The 18913-nt window shown below is 39.6% G+C and overlaps 3 protein-coding genes across 3 annotated transcripts; all 3 read right to left on the bottom strand.

The window, feature by feature from the left end:
- Window positions 1-466: 466 nt before the first annotated feature.
- LOC138896049 (uncharacterized) lies at window positions 467-1543 on the bottom strand. The gene has a single exon (XM_070180825.1). The coding sequence runs from the start codon at window positions 1541-1543 to the stop codon at window positions 467-469; it is 1077 nt and encodes a 358-aa protein (XP_070036926.1).
- Window positions 1544-4753: 3210 nt separating this feature from the next.
- On the bottom strand, window positions 4754-5098 carry LOC138896048 (uncharacterized). Its single transcript, XM_070180824.1, has one exon. It carries the CDS (start codon window positions 5096-5098, stop codon window positions 4754-4756), a length of 345 nt encoding a protein of 114 aa, XP_070036925.1.
- Window positions 5099-6893: 1795 nt separating this feature from the next.
- Window positions 6894-7613, bottom strand: LOC138896047 (uncharacterized). The gene has a single exon (XM_070180823.1). The coding sequence runs from the start codon at window positions 7611-7613 to the stop codon at window positions 6894-6896; it is 720 nt and encodes a 239-aa protein (XP_070036924.1).
- Between the last annotated feature and the right edge of the window lie 11300 nt (window positions 7614-18913).

Here is an 18913-nt window from a genome sequence, read left to right as displayed (position 1 = left end):
TACAAAATCGACAAAAAGAATATTTATGTCCACTTTTGTTACAGTAGTGACACGTAAGTCCTAATCTATTTTTCGATATTTCATTTGTGATAGTACTAGTGGACTCTGTTCTGGCTGGTCCTTCTCTAGTTGACTTGTAAGTCGCCTGGTTCGACTTGACATAACTATGACTGGTGGATTTGCGCATGCCATTGAGTCACATTTGCAATTCCTGAAACTCATCTTGAAGTACTTCATTTTCAATTTCGCATACTTCAAGCTTGAGTTTCCAGTCTTTTACTTCTTTGTTGAATCTCTTTAGTTCATTCATCATTTTTTGAGACTCTTTCAAAGTAAGGTCAAGAATATCTTGCAATTCATTACATCTTTCATAGTTATAAGATCTTACCTTGCTTGTTTCACCTCGCGCCATGAAACAGTTCTCATTGTCATCTTCGTATTCGTCATCTGAAGTGTCCTCATTTGTCTAGCACCCTGAGAGTTTGTTCATGTCATTTTCCAGAATTGTCATGAAATATAGATTTGCTATTTCTTCGTGTTCTGAACTGTCTTCATCACTCGAGTTTCCAAATGATTTGTTCTTGTTAAAACCTCTGGAAACCTTTCTTTTAAGATCAGGACACTCATCTTGAAAATGCCCAAATCTTCCACACCCATAGCATTTGCCATCATTTTTGTCTTGTTCGTTATATTGCCTAGTTCTCATGGGTGGTATCCTGCCTCTTCTTTTATTCCTATATCTCCTCATTAAACCGTCCATGTTCCTTGATACCATGGCAATTTCTTCTTGAAGAGCTTCAGGGTCGTCATCAATATCATTGTCTGCTCTTTTGGTTGTAGCGTTGAAAGCAATTATTTTCTTATTTTCTTCTTGGTTTGTTTTCTTGAGATGAGTTTTCTCGAAGACTATAATTTTTCCTCGAAGTTCATCGTATGATAATTTGTTCAAATCCTGTGATTCAAGTGTAACCACTTTTGTCTGCCAAGTAGTGGGTAGACTTCTCAGAATTTTCCTAACTTGATCACCACTTGAGTATGGTTTGCCAAAAGCTTTTAGATCGCTAATGGTTTTGCTAAATCTGGCAAAAATCTCTTCAATGGATTCTCCTTCTTTTATCTGGAAGAGTTCGAAGTCATGAACCAACATGTTGATATAGGTTTCTTTCACTTTATTGATTCCCTCATAAGTAACTTCAAGTTTATCCCACATCTCTTTGGTTGTATCGCAACTGGAGATTTTCTCATATTCCTCACCACTTATAGCATTATAAAGCAGATTCCTTGCTTTAGCATTAACTTGCACAACTGCCATTTGTTCATCAGTATATTCATCTATATCTTCAGGATCAGCAGGTTGTTGAGCAGCAGCCGACAGAGGATAGTTCCCCTTTTTGATAACTCGCCAGACCTTGACATCATAAGACTTTGCGTATATTTCCATACGCACTTTCCAGTGATAGAAATATTGTCCATTGAAATATGGTGGCCTCACTTGCGATGTTTCTTCTTGGAAGAGTAATCTGATAATAACTTGATTAGTCATGATCTTTTCTCACAAGCTCTTAAACAAAAGAAAAATGTGAGCCTTGCTCTGATACCAATTGAAAGTACGGGAGGGGGTGAATTGCTTATTTTAAAATTAATTATTATAAGTTGACTAGTTTTCCAATTAGTCGACTAGATGTAATAGCGAGATAATAAGAAGTGCAGAATTAAAATACAGAGGTAAAATGCAGGAATTAAAGACACCAGAGTTTTTATATTGGTTCGGATTCAATGTGAATCCTAGTACAGTCCCTTTGGGTTGCAAGGAAGTTCTCTTTCAGTGATTGAGTTTCTTGAGTAGAAAGTGAATGGTGTAGTTTACACCAATAGCTCAGTTTCTATGTCACTCATCTTTTCTTGATACAATGCCTCACCAGTATTTTTCTATCTTTCTTCTCTAACTTGTTACACAGTAGATCTAGTAGAGCTACAATGTTTGTTTGAAGTAGAACAAAGAGAGGGTAATTGGTTTGATCAAAGTATGTCTCTCTAAGACTTAAGGTTGCATATCAATACTTTATAGGAGACCGTTACTAAAGAGATTTTCCAACCCAAGAGATTTGATCCTTGGAAAGAAATTGATTTTTTTTCAAGAATAAGGTTAATTCCCGTTACTCTTCCTTGATGTGTGGACTTTGACAGCTTTCCATTTTTAAGTCTTCATAGCGCCGGATTTGCTCCTTAATTCTGGGTCCTTCCAGTAATAGCTACTGATTGATTATCTTGCCGGATATTCAATGCTTCTTTTCCTTTTTAACTCTTCAATCAATCACGGATTGATTATCTCAACGGATCGTCAGTACTTCTTTTCCTTTTGAATGCTTCAATCAATCTTTGATTGATTTCTTCCTTCAGCTTTGATTGTTTCTCTTTGTGCACTTCGATCTTGGTTGATTTCCTTGAGTCCCTATGCCAAAAGCAATTATATTATTTTTCATCATTAAAACTAAAACCTAACACTTCAGATGTCGCAATTCCGACAAAGGCTTCACAATTGCGAAGCTGAATTTCTTTGCAAAAGCGACCAAAAGGTCGCAAATGCGACCTAACCCATGCCTACACTATCTTCGCAAATACGAAGGGGAAAGTCGCATTTGCGTCATCTGACCATCCCTTCCCCCTTGGAAATTGTGAGGCTGGTACTCGCAATAGCGACATATGAGTACCAGTACACCAAAAATTCTGTTTCAATTCAAAACCATTCCGAAACACATCCGAAATGCATCCGAGCTCTCGGGCTCCGAACCAAACAGCCACTCAAGTATAAAAACAACACACAAACTCGCTCGCCCGATCAAAACATAAAAATAATGTCTAGAACTACTAATCAAATGTCAAAACGTATGAAATTCAAAGAAAAGTTCAAGAACCTCTAGAATTACAACCAAATGTCTGAATCTTATCAAGTCAACTCCAAATGACACCAAATTTTGCATACAAGTTCTAAATAGCATAACGAACCTATTGCAAGTCCCAAAACCAAATTCTAAACCCGATAGACAGAATTCGACCTACAGTCAAACATGAGAAATGTTTTAAATCTCAAATTCCAAGTTTCGGCAAAACAACACAAATTAACTCACTGATCTCCAAATTCGATTACAGGCATACTCCCAAGTCCAAAATTATGATACGGACCTATTAGAGCCAACAAAACATCATTCTGTGGGATTTTTCACAAAAGTCAAATTTTGATCAATATTTCTAACTTAGGCCTCTAAACCAAGAACCAAAGGGTCCAAATCAACCCGAAACATTTCCAGATTGAAACCTATCTACCCTGCAAGTGATAAAACCAAAATTACACATGTGTGAAGCATCAAAAGGGGAAATGGGGCGCAAATACACAAAATGGCCGGTTGGGTCGTTACATTCTTCCTCTTTTAAAACAAACATTTGTCCTCGAACGTGCATAATGACATACCTGAAGTGATAAAAAGGTGAAGATAGTGACTCCGCGTGTTGTGCTCGATCTCCCAGGTGACCTCCTAGACCGGATGACCCCTCCATTGAACCGACACTGAAGCAATGTTCTTTGAAATCAACTTCCGAACCTGTCTGTCCAAGATAACCACCGGCTCCTCAACATAAGTCAAGTCCTTGTCCAATTGGATTGAGCTGATGTCTAATACATGGGATGGATCACCATAATACTTTCAGAGCATGAAAACATGAAACACCGGGTGGACAACCAATAGGTTGTGTGGCAATGCAATCTTGTAGGACATCTCCCCTACTCTCTCAAGGATCTTGGAAGGACCAATAAACCTAGGGCTCAACTTGCCCTTCTTCCCGAATCTCATCACACCTTTCATGGGTGAAACCCGCAGCAAAACTCTCTATCCCACCATAAATGCTACATCACGAACCTTCCGATTGGCATAACCTTTATGTATAGACTATGCTATACGAAGACGATTCTAAATCAACTTGACTTTCTCCAAGGCATCCCGAAACAAATAGGTGCCCAACAACCTAGCCTCTCCAAGCTCAAACCAACCAACCGGAGAGCGGCATTGTCTCCCATATAGGGCCTCATAAGGAGCCATCTGAATACTCGATCGGTAGTTGTTGTTGTTGTTGGCGAACTTAGCAAGCGGTAGGAACTGATCCCATGAACCCCCGAAATCCATAACACAGGAGAATAGCATATCCTCCAAAATCTGAATGGTGCGCTCAAACTGCCCGTCCATCTAGGGATGAAATGTTGTACTCAACTCAACTCGTGTGCCTAACTCATGTTGCATAGCTCTCCAAAAATGCGATGTGAACTGCGTGCCCGGGTCGGAGATAATGGACACAGGCACACCATGGAGACGAACAATCTCACGGATATAGATTTGAGCCAGCTGCTCTAAAGAATAGGTAGTCACCACTGGGAATAAATGTGCCGACTTGGTCAGCCTATCCACAATCACCCACATTGCGTCAAATTTTTTCAAACTCCGTGGGAGCTCAACAACAAAGTTCATGGTAACACGCTTCCATTTTCACTAGGGAATCTCAAGTCTATGAAGCAAACCACCCGACCTCTAATGCTCGTACTTCACCTGCTGACAGCTCAAGCATCGAGCCGCATACTCCACTATATCTTTTTTCATTCTTCTCCACTAATAGTATTTCCTCAAATCATGATACATCTTAGCGCTACCCAGATGAATGGAGTATTGCGAGTTGTGGGCCTCCTCAAGGATCAATTCACTTGGCCCTACATCCGCAACACCCTGTCATCTTCGATAGAAACCTCCTCAGCATCATCGTGCTGCACTGTGTCCTTAAGAACAAGCAAATAGGGGTAGTCACACTTACGCTCTCTAATGTGCTCATAGAAGGAATATCGAGAAACCACGCAAGCAAGAACCCGGCTGGGATCCAAAACATCCAATCTAATAAACTGGTTTGTCAAAGCCCGAACATTCAATGCAAATGGTCTTTCCATAGCTATAATATACGCAAGGCTAACCATACTCTCCACCTTCCTACTCAAGGCATCGGCCACCACATTGGCCTTCCCGATATGATACAAAATAGTGATACCATAGTCTTTTAACATCTCTAACCACCTCCGCTGCCTCAAGTTCAGATCGTTTTGCTTGAATAAGTGTTGTAAACTTTGATGATCTGTGAATACCTCGCAAGACATGCCGTAGAGATAATGCCTCCAAATCTTTAATGCATGAGTAATAGCCGCTAACTCTAGATCATGAACGGGTTAGTTCTTCTCATGGGGCTTCAATTGGCATGAAGCATAAACAGTTACCCTACCATCCTGCATAAAGACACACCCAATACCAATCCCCGAAGCTTCACAATAAACCGTATATGACCTTGATGCTAAAGGCAAATCTAGAACTGGAGTCATGGTCAAGGAAGTCTTGAGCTTTTGAAACTATGTTGAACCATCTGAATGGAGCACCCTTCTGGGTCAATCTGATCAAAGGTGTCGCAACGGACAAGAAACCATCCATAAAATAGCGACAATATCTGGCCAAACCAAGAAAACTCTGAATTTCAGTGGCCGAAGACAGTCTGGGCCAACTCTATACTGCCTCAATCTTCTTTAGATCTACCTTGATCCCCTCACTAGACACCACATGACCCAAAAACACCACCGAATTAAGCCAGAACTCACACTTTGAGAATTTTGCATATAACTTCTTCTCTCTCAAGGTCTGGAGCACGACCCTCAAATGCTGCTCATGATCCTCCTGACTGTGGGAGTACACCAAGATGTCCTTAATAAATACGATGGCAAAAGAATCGAGATATGGTAGGAATACACTGTTCATCAGATGCATAAATGATGCTGGGGTGTTGGTCAGCTCAAATGACATCACTAGAAACTCATAGTAACCATACTGAGTCCTGAAAGCAGTCTTAGGGATGTCCGAGTCCTGAATCTTTAACTGGTGATACCCTAATCTCAGACTAATCTTTGAGAATACTCTAGCATACTGAAGTTGGTCAAATAAATCATATATTCGTGGTAATGGGTACTGGTTCTTCACTATAACCTTGTCCAACTGCCTATAATCATACATATCCGCATAGAACCATCCTTCTTCTTCACAAATAGAACCAGAGAACCCCAAGCATACACACTAGGCCAGATGAAACCCTTATCAAGCAACTTTTGCGAAATCGATATCTCTATCGGGCGGCATGCCTGGAAGGTCTGCTGGGAACACAGCTGCGAAATCTCTTACTACCAGAACTGGCTCAACAATAGGAGTATCAGCACTGTTATCTCTCACAAAGGCTAGATATGTTTCACACCCCTTCTCAACCATCTGGTGTGCCTTAATAAAGGACACAACTCTGCTAGGAATATAATCCAATGTACCCTTCCACTCCAACCGAGATAAACCTGGCATAGCCAATGTCACAGTCTTGGCGTGACAATCCAGAAGAGCGTAATAAGGCGACAATCAATCCATGGCCAACATCATATCAAAGTCTACCATATTGAGTAACAATAGATCAACTCTGATCTTAAAACCACCAATAACATCTAAACATGACCGATACATACGATCCACAAAAATAGAATCCCCTTTAGACGTGGACACATATACATGAGCACTCAAAGAATCACGTGATATATCCAAATATGGAGCAAAGTAATATGATTCATATGAATAAGTGAATCCCAAATCAAATAAGATCGATGCATCTCTATGACAAACCGGAACCATACATGTGTTGATAGCATCCGATGCAACCGCCTCCGTCCTATCAGGAAAATCATAGAAACATGCCTTGCTTCCCCCTCTAAGGCGACCTCTACCCGCCTGACCTCCGCCCGTAGCAGGTGGGGCAGGTGGAGTGGCAACCATGGCCTGCGAACCCTATGGACTCTGTGGAATCCGTAGAGCATGTGTAGTCTGTGGAGGTGCACCCCTCCTAAGTCTGGGGTAGTCCCTCACCATATGTCTGGTATCACCACACAAAACACAAGCTCTCGGTGGACATGGTTGCTGAAACTGATCTTGGCCTGGTCGGCTTGACTGACGGCTGAAGGCACCCCATGCAGGAGGTGCACTAGATAGTGGTTGAGCAAGATGGGCATGACGGGCTGCAACTGGAGCGCGGGCACCACTATATCCACCCGAATCTCGAGGCCTCTTGGCCTTCCTGTCCTCTATCTCAAGACCCCGCATACCCTCCAACCTCCATGCGATCTCTACCACCTGCTGATACAGAGTATCCATCTCCAACTCTCGAGCCATACTGAATCTAAGACCATAGTCGAGCCCCTCGATGAATCTGCGGACTCGCTCTCTGCCTGTAGAAACAAAGGCAGGTGCATGTAAGCATAACTCACTAAATCTGATAGCATACTCTGACACTGATATAGTCCCCTGATGCAGCTGCTCAAACTCGATGCGCCAAGCATCACGAAGGGTCTGGGGAACACACTCTCTCAAAAACATGTCTGAAAAGTGATCCCAAATGAGTGGGGCTGCATCAGCTGGCCTTCCCTCCTCGTAAGCTTTCCACCACCAATACGCTACTCTTGACAGCTGAAATGTAGTAAAAGCAACTCTGCTCACCTCCACAATAGCCATGGTGCATAGAATACAACGGCACTTCTCTAGAAAACCATGCGCATCATTAGTAGTTGTGCCACTAAAAGTAGCAGGATCATACTTCTTAAACCTCTAAAGTCTCATCTTCTCCTCCTCAGATGCCTCTGGCCTAACCTCAAGTTGAACCGGTATAACGAGCTGTGATAGCATGACACCTAGGACCTGATCAATGTGGACCCGCTGCTCTGGAGTATGGGCCGCGGGAGTCTGAGCTCCTCTCCCGGCCAATGATGTGGCTGGTGCAAGGGGAATCAATCTCACCTGAGCTACAATGCCAAACATGCTCAAAAACTGTGCTCTGGATGCAGCACGTCCCCCAAACGGAGCTACCGGCGGCTCCTCAGTCGATGCTTGGGCAGATGCTTTGGATGCAACACGTGCCCATCCTCGGCCTCTACCCCGGCCCCGTCCTCTCGCGGCTCTAGCAGGGAGTGCGGGTGTATGATCATCGGATCCAGCAGTACGTGTCCTCACTATCTGTGAGAGAATAGAAAGACAAAGATTTAGATTTCGAAGTCAACAAATTCACACGATACTGAATCAAATAAGTGGAATTTCCTAACAATTTTGTAGCCTCTCGAAGATAAGTACAGACGTCTCCGTACCAATCCGCAAGACTCTACTAAACTTGCTTATGACTCATAACACCTATGAACCTAGAGCTCGAATACCAACTTGTCACGACCGAATTTTCTACCTTAGGATGTCGTGATAGCCCCATGTCTCTAAGACTAGGTAAGCATAACATACATTGAGAAATAGTAGAAATAATAACGTAAACATCAAATTAAGTTATTAAGATGTCAAAATAAACTCAAATGGTACAACTATCAATAACTTCCCCAAAACCTGGTGGAACCTAGTCATAAGCTCTACAAGAGTGTACTAATAGTCTCGAAATACAATACTACTTTGGAACAGAAAATAAACAGTAGAAAATCTAAAAGTAGAAGGTGACTTTGAGGTCTGCGAACGTCGAGCATGTGTACCTTGATGTCTCCGAAAATAGCTAATCACTCACTGGCGCAGATGTACCTAGATCTACACAAAAATGTGTAGAAGCGTAGTATGAGTACACCACAACGGTACTTAGTAAGTATCAAGTCTAACCTCGGTAGAGTAGTGACGAGGCCAGGTCAAGACACCTACTAGGACAAGATAAACTAAACAGAGTATAATAAAGACCACTAACGGGGAACGAGGAAATGAATGATAACAAAGTAGTATAATAATGTAGGCTAATAATATAATTTAAGGAAAAAAAGGCAACGAGAAGCAAACACATAATTAGAACAACAAGTAATCAAATACGGAAAAATACAAGTAAGACAATGAAGAAATCAACAAGAATTGTCCGACCAACAAGCTTTTTTTAACATGGAATGTACAACAGGAATCACAACCGAGGTACCACGCCTCATATCCACATTTCATAATTTCAATCACAATCTTTCCTTATATCACCGCGTGAGCCTTGCATTTATTTTTAAAAATATTTTTTCCGAAATAGCTACATGCGTTTTAGCCCCCTTATCTCACCGCGTGGCTTCAAGTAATTCCCTTACTAGCAACACGCGTATAAATCCTACCTTATCTCACCACATGCATATCAACCCCTATTCTTATACCACTACATGCATATAAATATCATAACATAATAATAACTTGCACCACAAGTTCCCATATGCCACAACTTGCCAAAATTAACTGTCACGACTCCAATTTCTCACCTTAGGATGTCGTGATGGCACCTAGTCTCTAAGACTAGGTAAGCCTAACACATGTTAATTATTAATAGAATTTATCTAACTTAACTGCAATACATTAAATAATTACTGAAACAACATAGCTAAGCCAACATCGGTCATACAATCCTAAAACCGGTAGTACAAGTCATAAGCTTTCCTAAGAGTAACAAGGAATATCAACTACATCACTGCCTCAGAATAATGGTTAACCGTGGAAATGAAAGACAACAGAAGGTGACTCCGAGGCCTGTGTACATCAAGCAGGTATACTTTGAAGTCTCCAGTCACGCAGACATAAGTCTGAATACCAACTCTATCAGAAGTACCTGCATCTTCACAAAAATGTGCGAAAGCGTAGCATGAGTACACCACAGCGGTACCCAGTAAGTATCAAGACTAATCTCGATGGAGTAGTGACGAAGTAAGTCGAGACACTCACTAGACACAAAATTTGTGCAAGTTATTAACATAAACTAGCAATGGAAAGGATATCAATATAAAGCTAATAGCGTAAAGATTGTCAATATAAAACCAACAAGGGATTAATATACGCATAATTGACAGCAAGAAGTAAACATGTGATGAAGCAGCAAAGTAATCAGCACACAGTAAAAATATGAATGAGATCAATTTGGGGAAACAAATTCCCCTTTTCAAGTAATCAAGTCCCTCCAACACATGATACACAACAAGAATTTCTCCGAGGCACCATATCTCGTAACCATAAATCATAAGCCACAATTCTGAATCTTGCACGCATGGCACCTCGTGCCCACATTTTCCAAATCACTTTCGCACGGCAAAGTCCATGTGCTATCATGTACATTGTATCCATGTCAAATGCTAAATAAAATGCTCGAGAGATTTATTTATATACAATAAGGCATAATAACAATCTTGAATAAAGTAGGGAATCAAATGAGAAAATGAGTTTATTATGGAAACCAAATACAGTGAAATAAGGTACAATTATACAATATATGGTATCAAATGAGTTTAATTTAGAAATCATTTGGGTAAAGAAAACAATATTTTTTTTTATAAAACGAAGCATCAGATAAGTTACTGAATTAAATATAAAATTTGTTAAAATAAAATATAATAACGATTTTTAAGTAAAGTAAAAACATCAGACAAGGTAAGGAGTTTAATTTGAGAAATCAATCAAAGTAAAATATGATAACCATTAAGAATACTAAAGTATCGAGTGAAATAACAAGTTTTAACTTAAGACACATAAGGCAAGCAGGTTCATAATTCTTTTATTTAAAATCGTTATGTTACCAACAACTCAACAGGGTATGACATAATGACTCCGCGTAGTAAATTCATCTTGAAAATCAATTCACCAAGTAACCACAGAAGCACAAATTGACACATTGAAGTATTACAATAATTCACGTAGGATGCATGGCTCACACAAGAAGTCGACATAGTTCTAATACCAGAATAACAACCGAGATGTACTTTACTTTCACAAACAATTACAACATATCAACCTGTTGCGGCATGCAACCCGATACCTCACAATAATAACAATATCCGTTGCGGCGTGCAACTCGATCCCACACAATAATAACAATATTTCTTGCGGCGTGCAACCTGATCCCACACAACAATAATAATATTTGTTGCAGCGTGCAACCAGATCCCACACATTAATAATAATATCTCTTGCGGAGTGCAACCCGATCCCACACAATAATAACAATATTCGTTGTGGCATGCAACCTGATCCCACCTATATCATATCATCCATCCTTATCGCTTCATATCATATATTTTCATATCATTTCAATACCGTTGTGGCGTGCAACCCAATCCTCAAACAATATAAATTAAGCAAACGAACTACAACCAACTACGATGTATCGCAGTATTAAACGAAATAAAGAACTAAACAAAGAAGGTCACGAGCGGATAAAATATTTACATGAAGACTCACAAAGTCAAATAGCAAGTAATGATGGTTCATGAATAAAGGTACAATTACAAAGAATCAATTAACAATTAAGGCACGTAATGGATAAGGCATGAATTCAGCAAGTAATTGCAATTAATAATTAAAGCAGGTAAGTAGTAAACTTGACAATAAAAGATAGAACATGTACTAACAACTTCAAGTAAGGAACGTAAGAGCAAATCCAATAACAAAAGATATAACATGTGGTGACAAATACAATTAAATGCAAGGAAGAAGTCTAGAAGTCTACACCGGTCAAATACTATATATAAGCCCGTGTACACACTCGTCACCTCGTGTACATGTCTTCCACATAATTCAAATAGTACCATCACCAAAACCTAAGGGTAGTTTTCCCCACACAACGTTAGACAAGATACTTACCTCAAACAAGCCCAATCGATACACTAGAAGCGTCATCCCGCTCAAATCATCCTCCGAACGACTCAAAACCCAATCCAAATGGTGAAGATCGCTTCAAAAATTGCCCAAATTCGAGTTTCCCATCTCAAAATGTGATGAAATATCAAAAGCCCTCGAATATAGTACTTATATTCTGCTCGGTGAATTATGCATCGCGATCGTGGAATATTTGTCGCGATCGCGAACAACAAAACCTTCAGCTGCCAAATCGTGCTTCGCGAACGCGATAGAAAGGTCACGAACGCGGTGGCCAAGATCTTCAGTCTCTGCGCGAACGCGTCTATGTACTCGCGAACGCAAAGAGAAATAATGCCTGATTCCCTTCCCGCCTTACCTCTGCGCGATCGCGGACTACTGCATGCGAACGTGAAGACAAAAGTCTTCCAACCTTCGCGAATGCGATCTCCTATTCATGAAAACGAAGAAGAAATACCGCCTGCCTCCAAATTACACTATGTGAATGTTTTACCACCGACGCGAACGCGATAAAGAAAACCAGATAATAGAACCAGCATTTCAAAACATGACAAAATGGTCTGTAGCCCATCCGAAACCCACCCGGGGTCCCCAAGACCTTGTCCGAACATACTAACAAGTTTCATAACATAACGCGGACCTGCACGAAGCCTCAAATCACATCAAACAACATCAAAACTACGAATCTCACCTCAAATCGAGCTTAATGAACTTTCAAACTTTCAACTTCTATAACTCGCGCCGAATTATATCAAATCAACTCAGAATGACCTCAAATTTTGCATGCAAGTCCCAAATGACACAACGGAGCTATACTAACTCTAGAATCGCAATCCGAGTCCGATATCAATAAAGGCAACCCATGGTCAAACCTCTCAACCTTCCAAACATTCAACTTTTCAAATTTTGACAAAATGCACCAAATCAACCTAAGGACCTCCAAATCCAAATCCGGATATACGCCTAAGTCTAAAATCACCGTACAAAATTATTGGAATCATCAAAATACCATTCCGGAGTTGTCTACACAAAAGTCAAAATTCGTCAACTCTTCCAACTTAAAGCTTCCTAGTTGAGAATTGTTCTTCCAATTCAACTTCAGATCACCTGAAAACCAAAATCAATGATTCACACAAGTCATAATATATCATATGGAGCTAGTTAAGAATTCAAACAGCAAAACGGAATGCAAATGCCTAAAATGACTGGTCGGGTCATAACATCCTCCCCCACTTAAATATATGTTCGTACTCGAACGTGCCAGGAGTTGTTCCAAACCTATCAAATCACTGCATGAGTTTACCATACATACACCCAAGGGTGATCCCACGTCACCCCAATCCGTGTAAGCCTGGAAACACAACTTAACTGAAGATATCACCTCATCCTTAGTCTATAAACCATAGAACCTGATCCTCCACTTCTAAAACTCATCATAAGACCCGAATCTCGCATCAATACACTGTATATGCCTGAACAAGCTGAATCGAGCCATAAACTTTGCCCAAGGTATAATCACATGATATTCCACACAACTCAAATACCCGTAGTAATAACTTTCGACCACCATAGCTGTCCAATAACAATCTTGGTACCGGTAATACACTTCATATCGAATAAAACCTTGTTCTGGACCTTCGCAACGATGATAATGATAAAAGACACATGCAGAAACTCATAACCACCCATGAAATAAACAAGTCAAGAAGCTTCTCATCCGACGAGGTCATTGCCTAAATCTTAACGGAAATATGGTATCATCCTTCCAAATACTCCTCATCCCGATACGATAGAGAAAAACTCAGGTCTAAAGACCGCATCTAAACCAATACAAGCAGCCCAACTGACAAGTCACACCAAAACCACATGGGTTCTCACACAACACGGTACGTACACCAAACAAGCAATAACTCTAATATGCAGTAAAATAGAAAGAGAGCAAGGTACGAGGACTACCTAACAAAAGCAACAGATATAACAACAAAAACTCAATTTCATTAACTCATCTCACAAAGGGAAAATAAATCACGAATTAAACACAATGAAGGGTATCCCACATAACTCTATTGCGGCGCGCAACCCGATCCCAAATATATCAATCCACATGGGGATACCTATCGAGCAAAAATGTTCGGACTCACTAGTAAAGTACAACATGGAGAAACGCAGGCACAACTAAGGTGCAATAAGCAAATAAATATTATGATGGCCATCTCACCCATATCGCCATAAGGCCTGAATGGGATTACAACATGCGTGCGAATAGTTATATAACTTCACAACCCATTATAGCATAATACCATAATCTCCACACCTAATCTCAACCCCCGCCACTCCAATGGTTGATACATCACTCATACTCCATCGTCTTACGAAGAATACCCACATAGACCTTTTTTGCCACATAGCAAAACCTGAACCTCAGAAGCCCTAAAACCAGGCGATCATCGTTACACCAGTCAAGCATCCGCAAGTCAAAACATAGGGTGTCCTCCTAAAATGCACGCTCTTCACATACGATATCCAATAGTGCCAGCATTCTCTTAACTTCTGATATCAATCCAGGAGAAAACCATAATGCACAACATATTCTTTATGCCAATAGCAATCAGCCGACTCAAGCCGTGGTCTACACCATTGAGAACTCTCCGAAACCCGTATGCACATAATCAAGCTATCAGAACCCAATTTCCCCAACTCAATCAAGTCATACAAATCGTCCAACCCAGGAGTATTGCAATAAACACCCGTAAAGAATTACCACCCAAAAGGACCAATTACCTTTATTGATATACTGACCCAATACCACCGAGCTAACCTATTTCTTCGGATCCTCCTCGACTTTTCTTCAGGGTGAAATCTTTGAACCCTATCAGTACACAACGATCCCAAAATCAAAGCTCAATGCAGAAGATCCTATCATGAACCACATAGCCCAGAAGCTCATAAACCACTGTATTTCCTCTGAATCACCCTATAATGTCGCACCTGAGATACCCACTCTGAAAAGACCTTCTATGAGTCTGAAGTTATTTCTCTAACCTCTATAATACTGAAATGTAGAATTATTAATGACGCAGAAATACCGCAAGTCCCAGCATTATCCCATGCAAATCTTAGCTTTTAATCATAAATAGATTTCGGGGAACCCTTCAATACTACATATACGTCTCAGGCCAAAACTGATATAACACATGACCCCTGCAATCTGATCGTCTATAGTGGACTCCCCCACTTGGCGCGAAGCCATAGAACACAACATCCGATGATCCACAATACCAACCTTCATAGCTCGCACAATACTAATCATAAGATACCTCATATCATCTACTAAGCACATGTCCATCCTCGTGACAGTCAAACTCGCTTCCTTCAGTGCCTTGAATGATAATATGTACCTTTCACTGAGTAGAAATCATATACGAACCACTTAGTCTCTAATACCACCAACTATCTCCAAATCAACATCCACCTCATGACCCTACCCCGAATCATATTAAATCAACTCGGAATGACCTCAAATTTCGCATGCAAGTTCTAAATGTCACAATAGAGCTATACTAACTCTCGAAATCGCAATCCGAGTCCGATATCAACAAAGTCAACCCCTGGTCAAACCTCTCAACCTTCCAAACCTTTAACTTTTCAACTTTTGAAAATTGCACCGAATCAACCTACGGACCTCCAAATTCAAATCCGGACATATGCCTGAGTCCAAAATCACCATACGAAGTTATTGGAATCATCAAAATACCATTTCGGAGTGGTCTACACAAAATTCAAATATGGTCAACTCTTCCAACTTAAAACTTTGTAGTTGAGAATTATTTTTCTAAATCAACTCCGGATCACCTGAAAACCAAAACCGACGATTCACATAAGTGATAATACATCATATGAAGCTACTCAAGACTTGAAACAGCTAAACGAAAAGAAAATGCTCAAAACGACCGATCGAATTGTTATATAAATAATACCAGTGTTACCATAATGTATAGACCATGGCTCAATCACAATGTGTAAAAAGATCTCAATACCAACAAAATGAATGATAAATACTCAACAAGGAAAGATATCTCAACAACTAAAAACTTCAACCTCAATGTGATAATGACTTCCACAACTTTAACATTAATAACCCAACAAGAAGATATTCCATGAAATAACGACTTCAAGTAAGAGTAATTTAACAATAAAAGGAGCAACAAGACAATAAGAGAGGTAGTAACTTCAAATAAAGCATGTGAGAGCAATTACAACAACAAGAGATAGAACAAATACTAATAACGTCAATTAGAGCATGTGAGAGGAAATTTAACAGTGAAAGGTGTAACATCTTATAAAATATTCAATTAAATGCATGGAAGAAGTCTAAAAGTCTAAATCGATCAAAATACCATATATAGCACGTGCATACACTCGTCACCTTATGTACACGTCCTCCACATAATACAATTAGCACAAACAACCCAAATCCTAAGATGTAGTTCCCCCACACAAGGTTAGACAAGATACTTATCTCAACTAGGCCAACCCAACCCTCGAAAATAGCTTTTTTCCTAAATTTGCCTCCACACAGCTCAAATCTAACAAAACAATGACTCAGTAACAGCAAACAATGCAAGAGAAATCAATTACAATAGATAAAGCTATGATCTTTACAAATATTCTAAAATGTCAACAAAAGTCAATCAGGGGCCCCCGGTCAAAACCCGGGTCCAAGGATAGATTCCGACTATCCATAACCCCATAAGTTCATATATGTATTTTATTTTTAAATTCGAGTCCAAATCTACTCTCAAAACTCAAATCTTTATTTTTCAAAACTTTGACAACAATCCCCAATGATTTCTCTTTGATTCTCATAATTTTGATATTAAATTTAAGATATAATCATGAAATATAGTTGAAAATTGATCAGAATCACTTACCCAATATTTGTAGATGAAAATCCCCTCTCCAAATCGCCTCCTACCAAGTCCAAGGTTCAGATTTGAGAGAAAATGATATGAAATCTAGACTCCCAGCCTTTTTGTTCAGCTGCAAATATCGCAAATACGACCTTGAGTTCGCATTTGCGAACCTTCGCAATTGCGGAACAGGGATCGAAATTGCGAACCCTGACAGCCTCTTCAGATGTCGCAATTACTACAAAGGCTTCGCAGTTGCAAAGCTGACTTTCTTCGCAAAAGCGACCAAATGGTCAAAAATGCGACTCAACCAAGGCATACACTGTCTTCGCAAATGCGAAGGTGAAAGTCGCATTTGCGACATCTGACCACCCCTGCCCTATTCGCAATTGCGAGGCTTGTGCTCGCAATTGCGACATCAAAGCACTAGCACACCAAATATCCTATTTCATTTCAAAACCATTCTGAAACGCGTCCGAAACTCATCCGAATCCTCGGAGCTCCAAACCAAATATCCACACAAGTATAAAAATATCATACGAACTCGCTCGCGCGTTTATGACACAAAAGAATGTCTAAAACTACGAATCAGACATCAAAACGCATAAATTTCAAAGAAAAGTTCAAGAACGTCTATAATTGCAACCAAGCGTCCGAATCTTATCAAGTCAACTCCAAATGACACCAAGTTTTGCAGACATGTTCTAAATAGCATAACTGACCTATTCCAAGTCCCGAAGCCAAATTCTGAACCGATAGCCAAAAGTCAACCCACGGTCAACCTTGAGAAATCTTCTAAACCTCAAATTGTCAACTTTTGACAAAACAATACAAATCAACCCACGGACCTCCGAATTCGATTCCGGGCATACGCTCAAGTCCAAAATTACAATACGAACCTATCGGAGCCAACAAAATACCGTTCAGGGATCGTTTTCACAAAAGTCAAATTTTGATTAACATTTCTAACTTAGACCTCTAAACCAAGAACCAAAGGGTCTAAATCAACCCGAAACCTTTCCGGAGCGAAACCAATCAACCCCGCAAGTCATATAACCAAAATTACATATGTGTGCAGCATCAAAAGGGGAAACAGAATGCAAATATATAAAACGACTGTCAGGTCGTTACACATCATAAGATCATCAAAAAAAGTTGTATACACTGACTAATATTGTTATTTTATAACACGTAATGAGCACGAGTCTCTACTTTCATTTTCATTATCCTTGAGTTGACTCTAGTTCCTTTTAGGTACGTATTTATAACCAAGTTTTACCATTTTCAGAACTTCCCTATAAGTGCAAATACAGTGCTAGTTCTATTTATTTACTGTTATGGGAAGAAAGCTTTCACAGGAACAAAATTAGTGGTACTTTGTGCTTCTACCTGTAGCGTAATTATGCTCTTTTGATAGACAAAAACTCAACTATTTGTTTATTAATATATACTATGTAAGTATTGTTATTTCCTTTTAGAATTAATTCTTCATTCTGTTATCTAAAAAGACTAATAAAAATAATAATTAGTTACTTTCTTATGAGTGCAGTATTTTGACCACGTAACCCGCGTGGATATCACAAGTTCTAATATTAAAAGTTAACTTATTTAGGCAGCGGGAATACTTGTATAAAATTACATATACTTCTTTTCGTTAGTTGCTAAAAGTAAACTCTAAATTAGTCTTCGTCAACAACTACAATAAATATTTTTATTAGTATCGTTCTTATTATTTCTAATCCAATTTTTTGTGCGAGAGTTTTCACTAAGCCAAATTCATCAAAGCTTAAATTTATGGCACTTGATATCTTCGAAAAGAATTATTTATCATCGGTCTTTGATGCTGAAATTTACCGCGATATTAAAGGTCTTGAGAACAATTATACGAGAAAATGAAGCATCAAGCCAGGATAAAGTGAAGGTTATGATTTCTTTCGTCATTATTTCAACGAAGGGTTAAAGACTGAATACTTAACTCTGAAAGATCCATATGAATTATGGACCAGTTTGAAGGAATAATGTGACCACCTTAAGGTAATGGTATTCCCTATAGCTCGATATGAATGGGTACACATACGATTACAAAATTTTAAAACCGTAAATTTTAGTAACCTACCAAAGGTTACTAAATCTCATATTCCATGTGCAAAGCTCTAGTTCGAGTTGAGTCTAAGCCACGACAGAAGCGTGGTAGATCAATTCTAAAAAACAAATCCTCAAAAAAAAAAAAAAAACCAAATCACGATCAAGATGATTATC

Source organism: Nicotiana tomentosiformis, chromosome 7, assembly GCF_000390325.3.
Source record: "Nicotiana tomentosiformis chromosome 7, ASM39032v3, whole genome shotgun sequence".
NCBI classification, from domain to species: Eukaryota; Viridiplantae; Streptophyta; class Magnoliopsida; order Solanales; family Solanaceae; genus Nicotiana; species Nicotiana tomentosiformis.
Note: the sequence above shows the minus strand (reverse complement) of the source record. Positions and strands in the feature narration are given on the sequence as shown.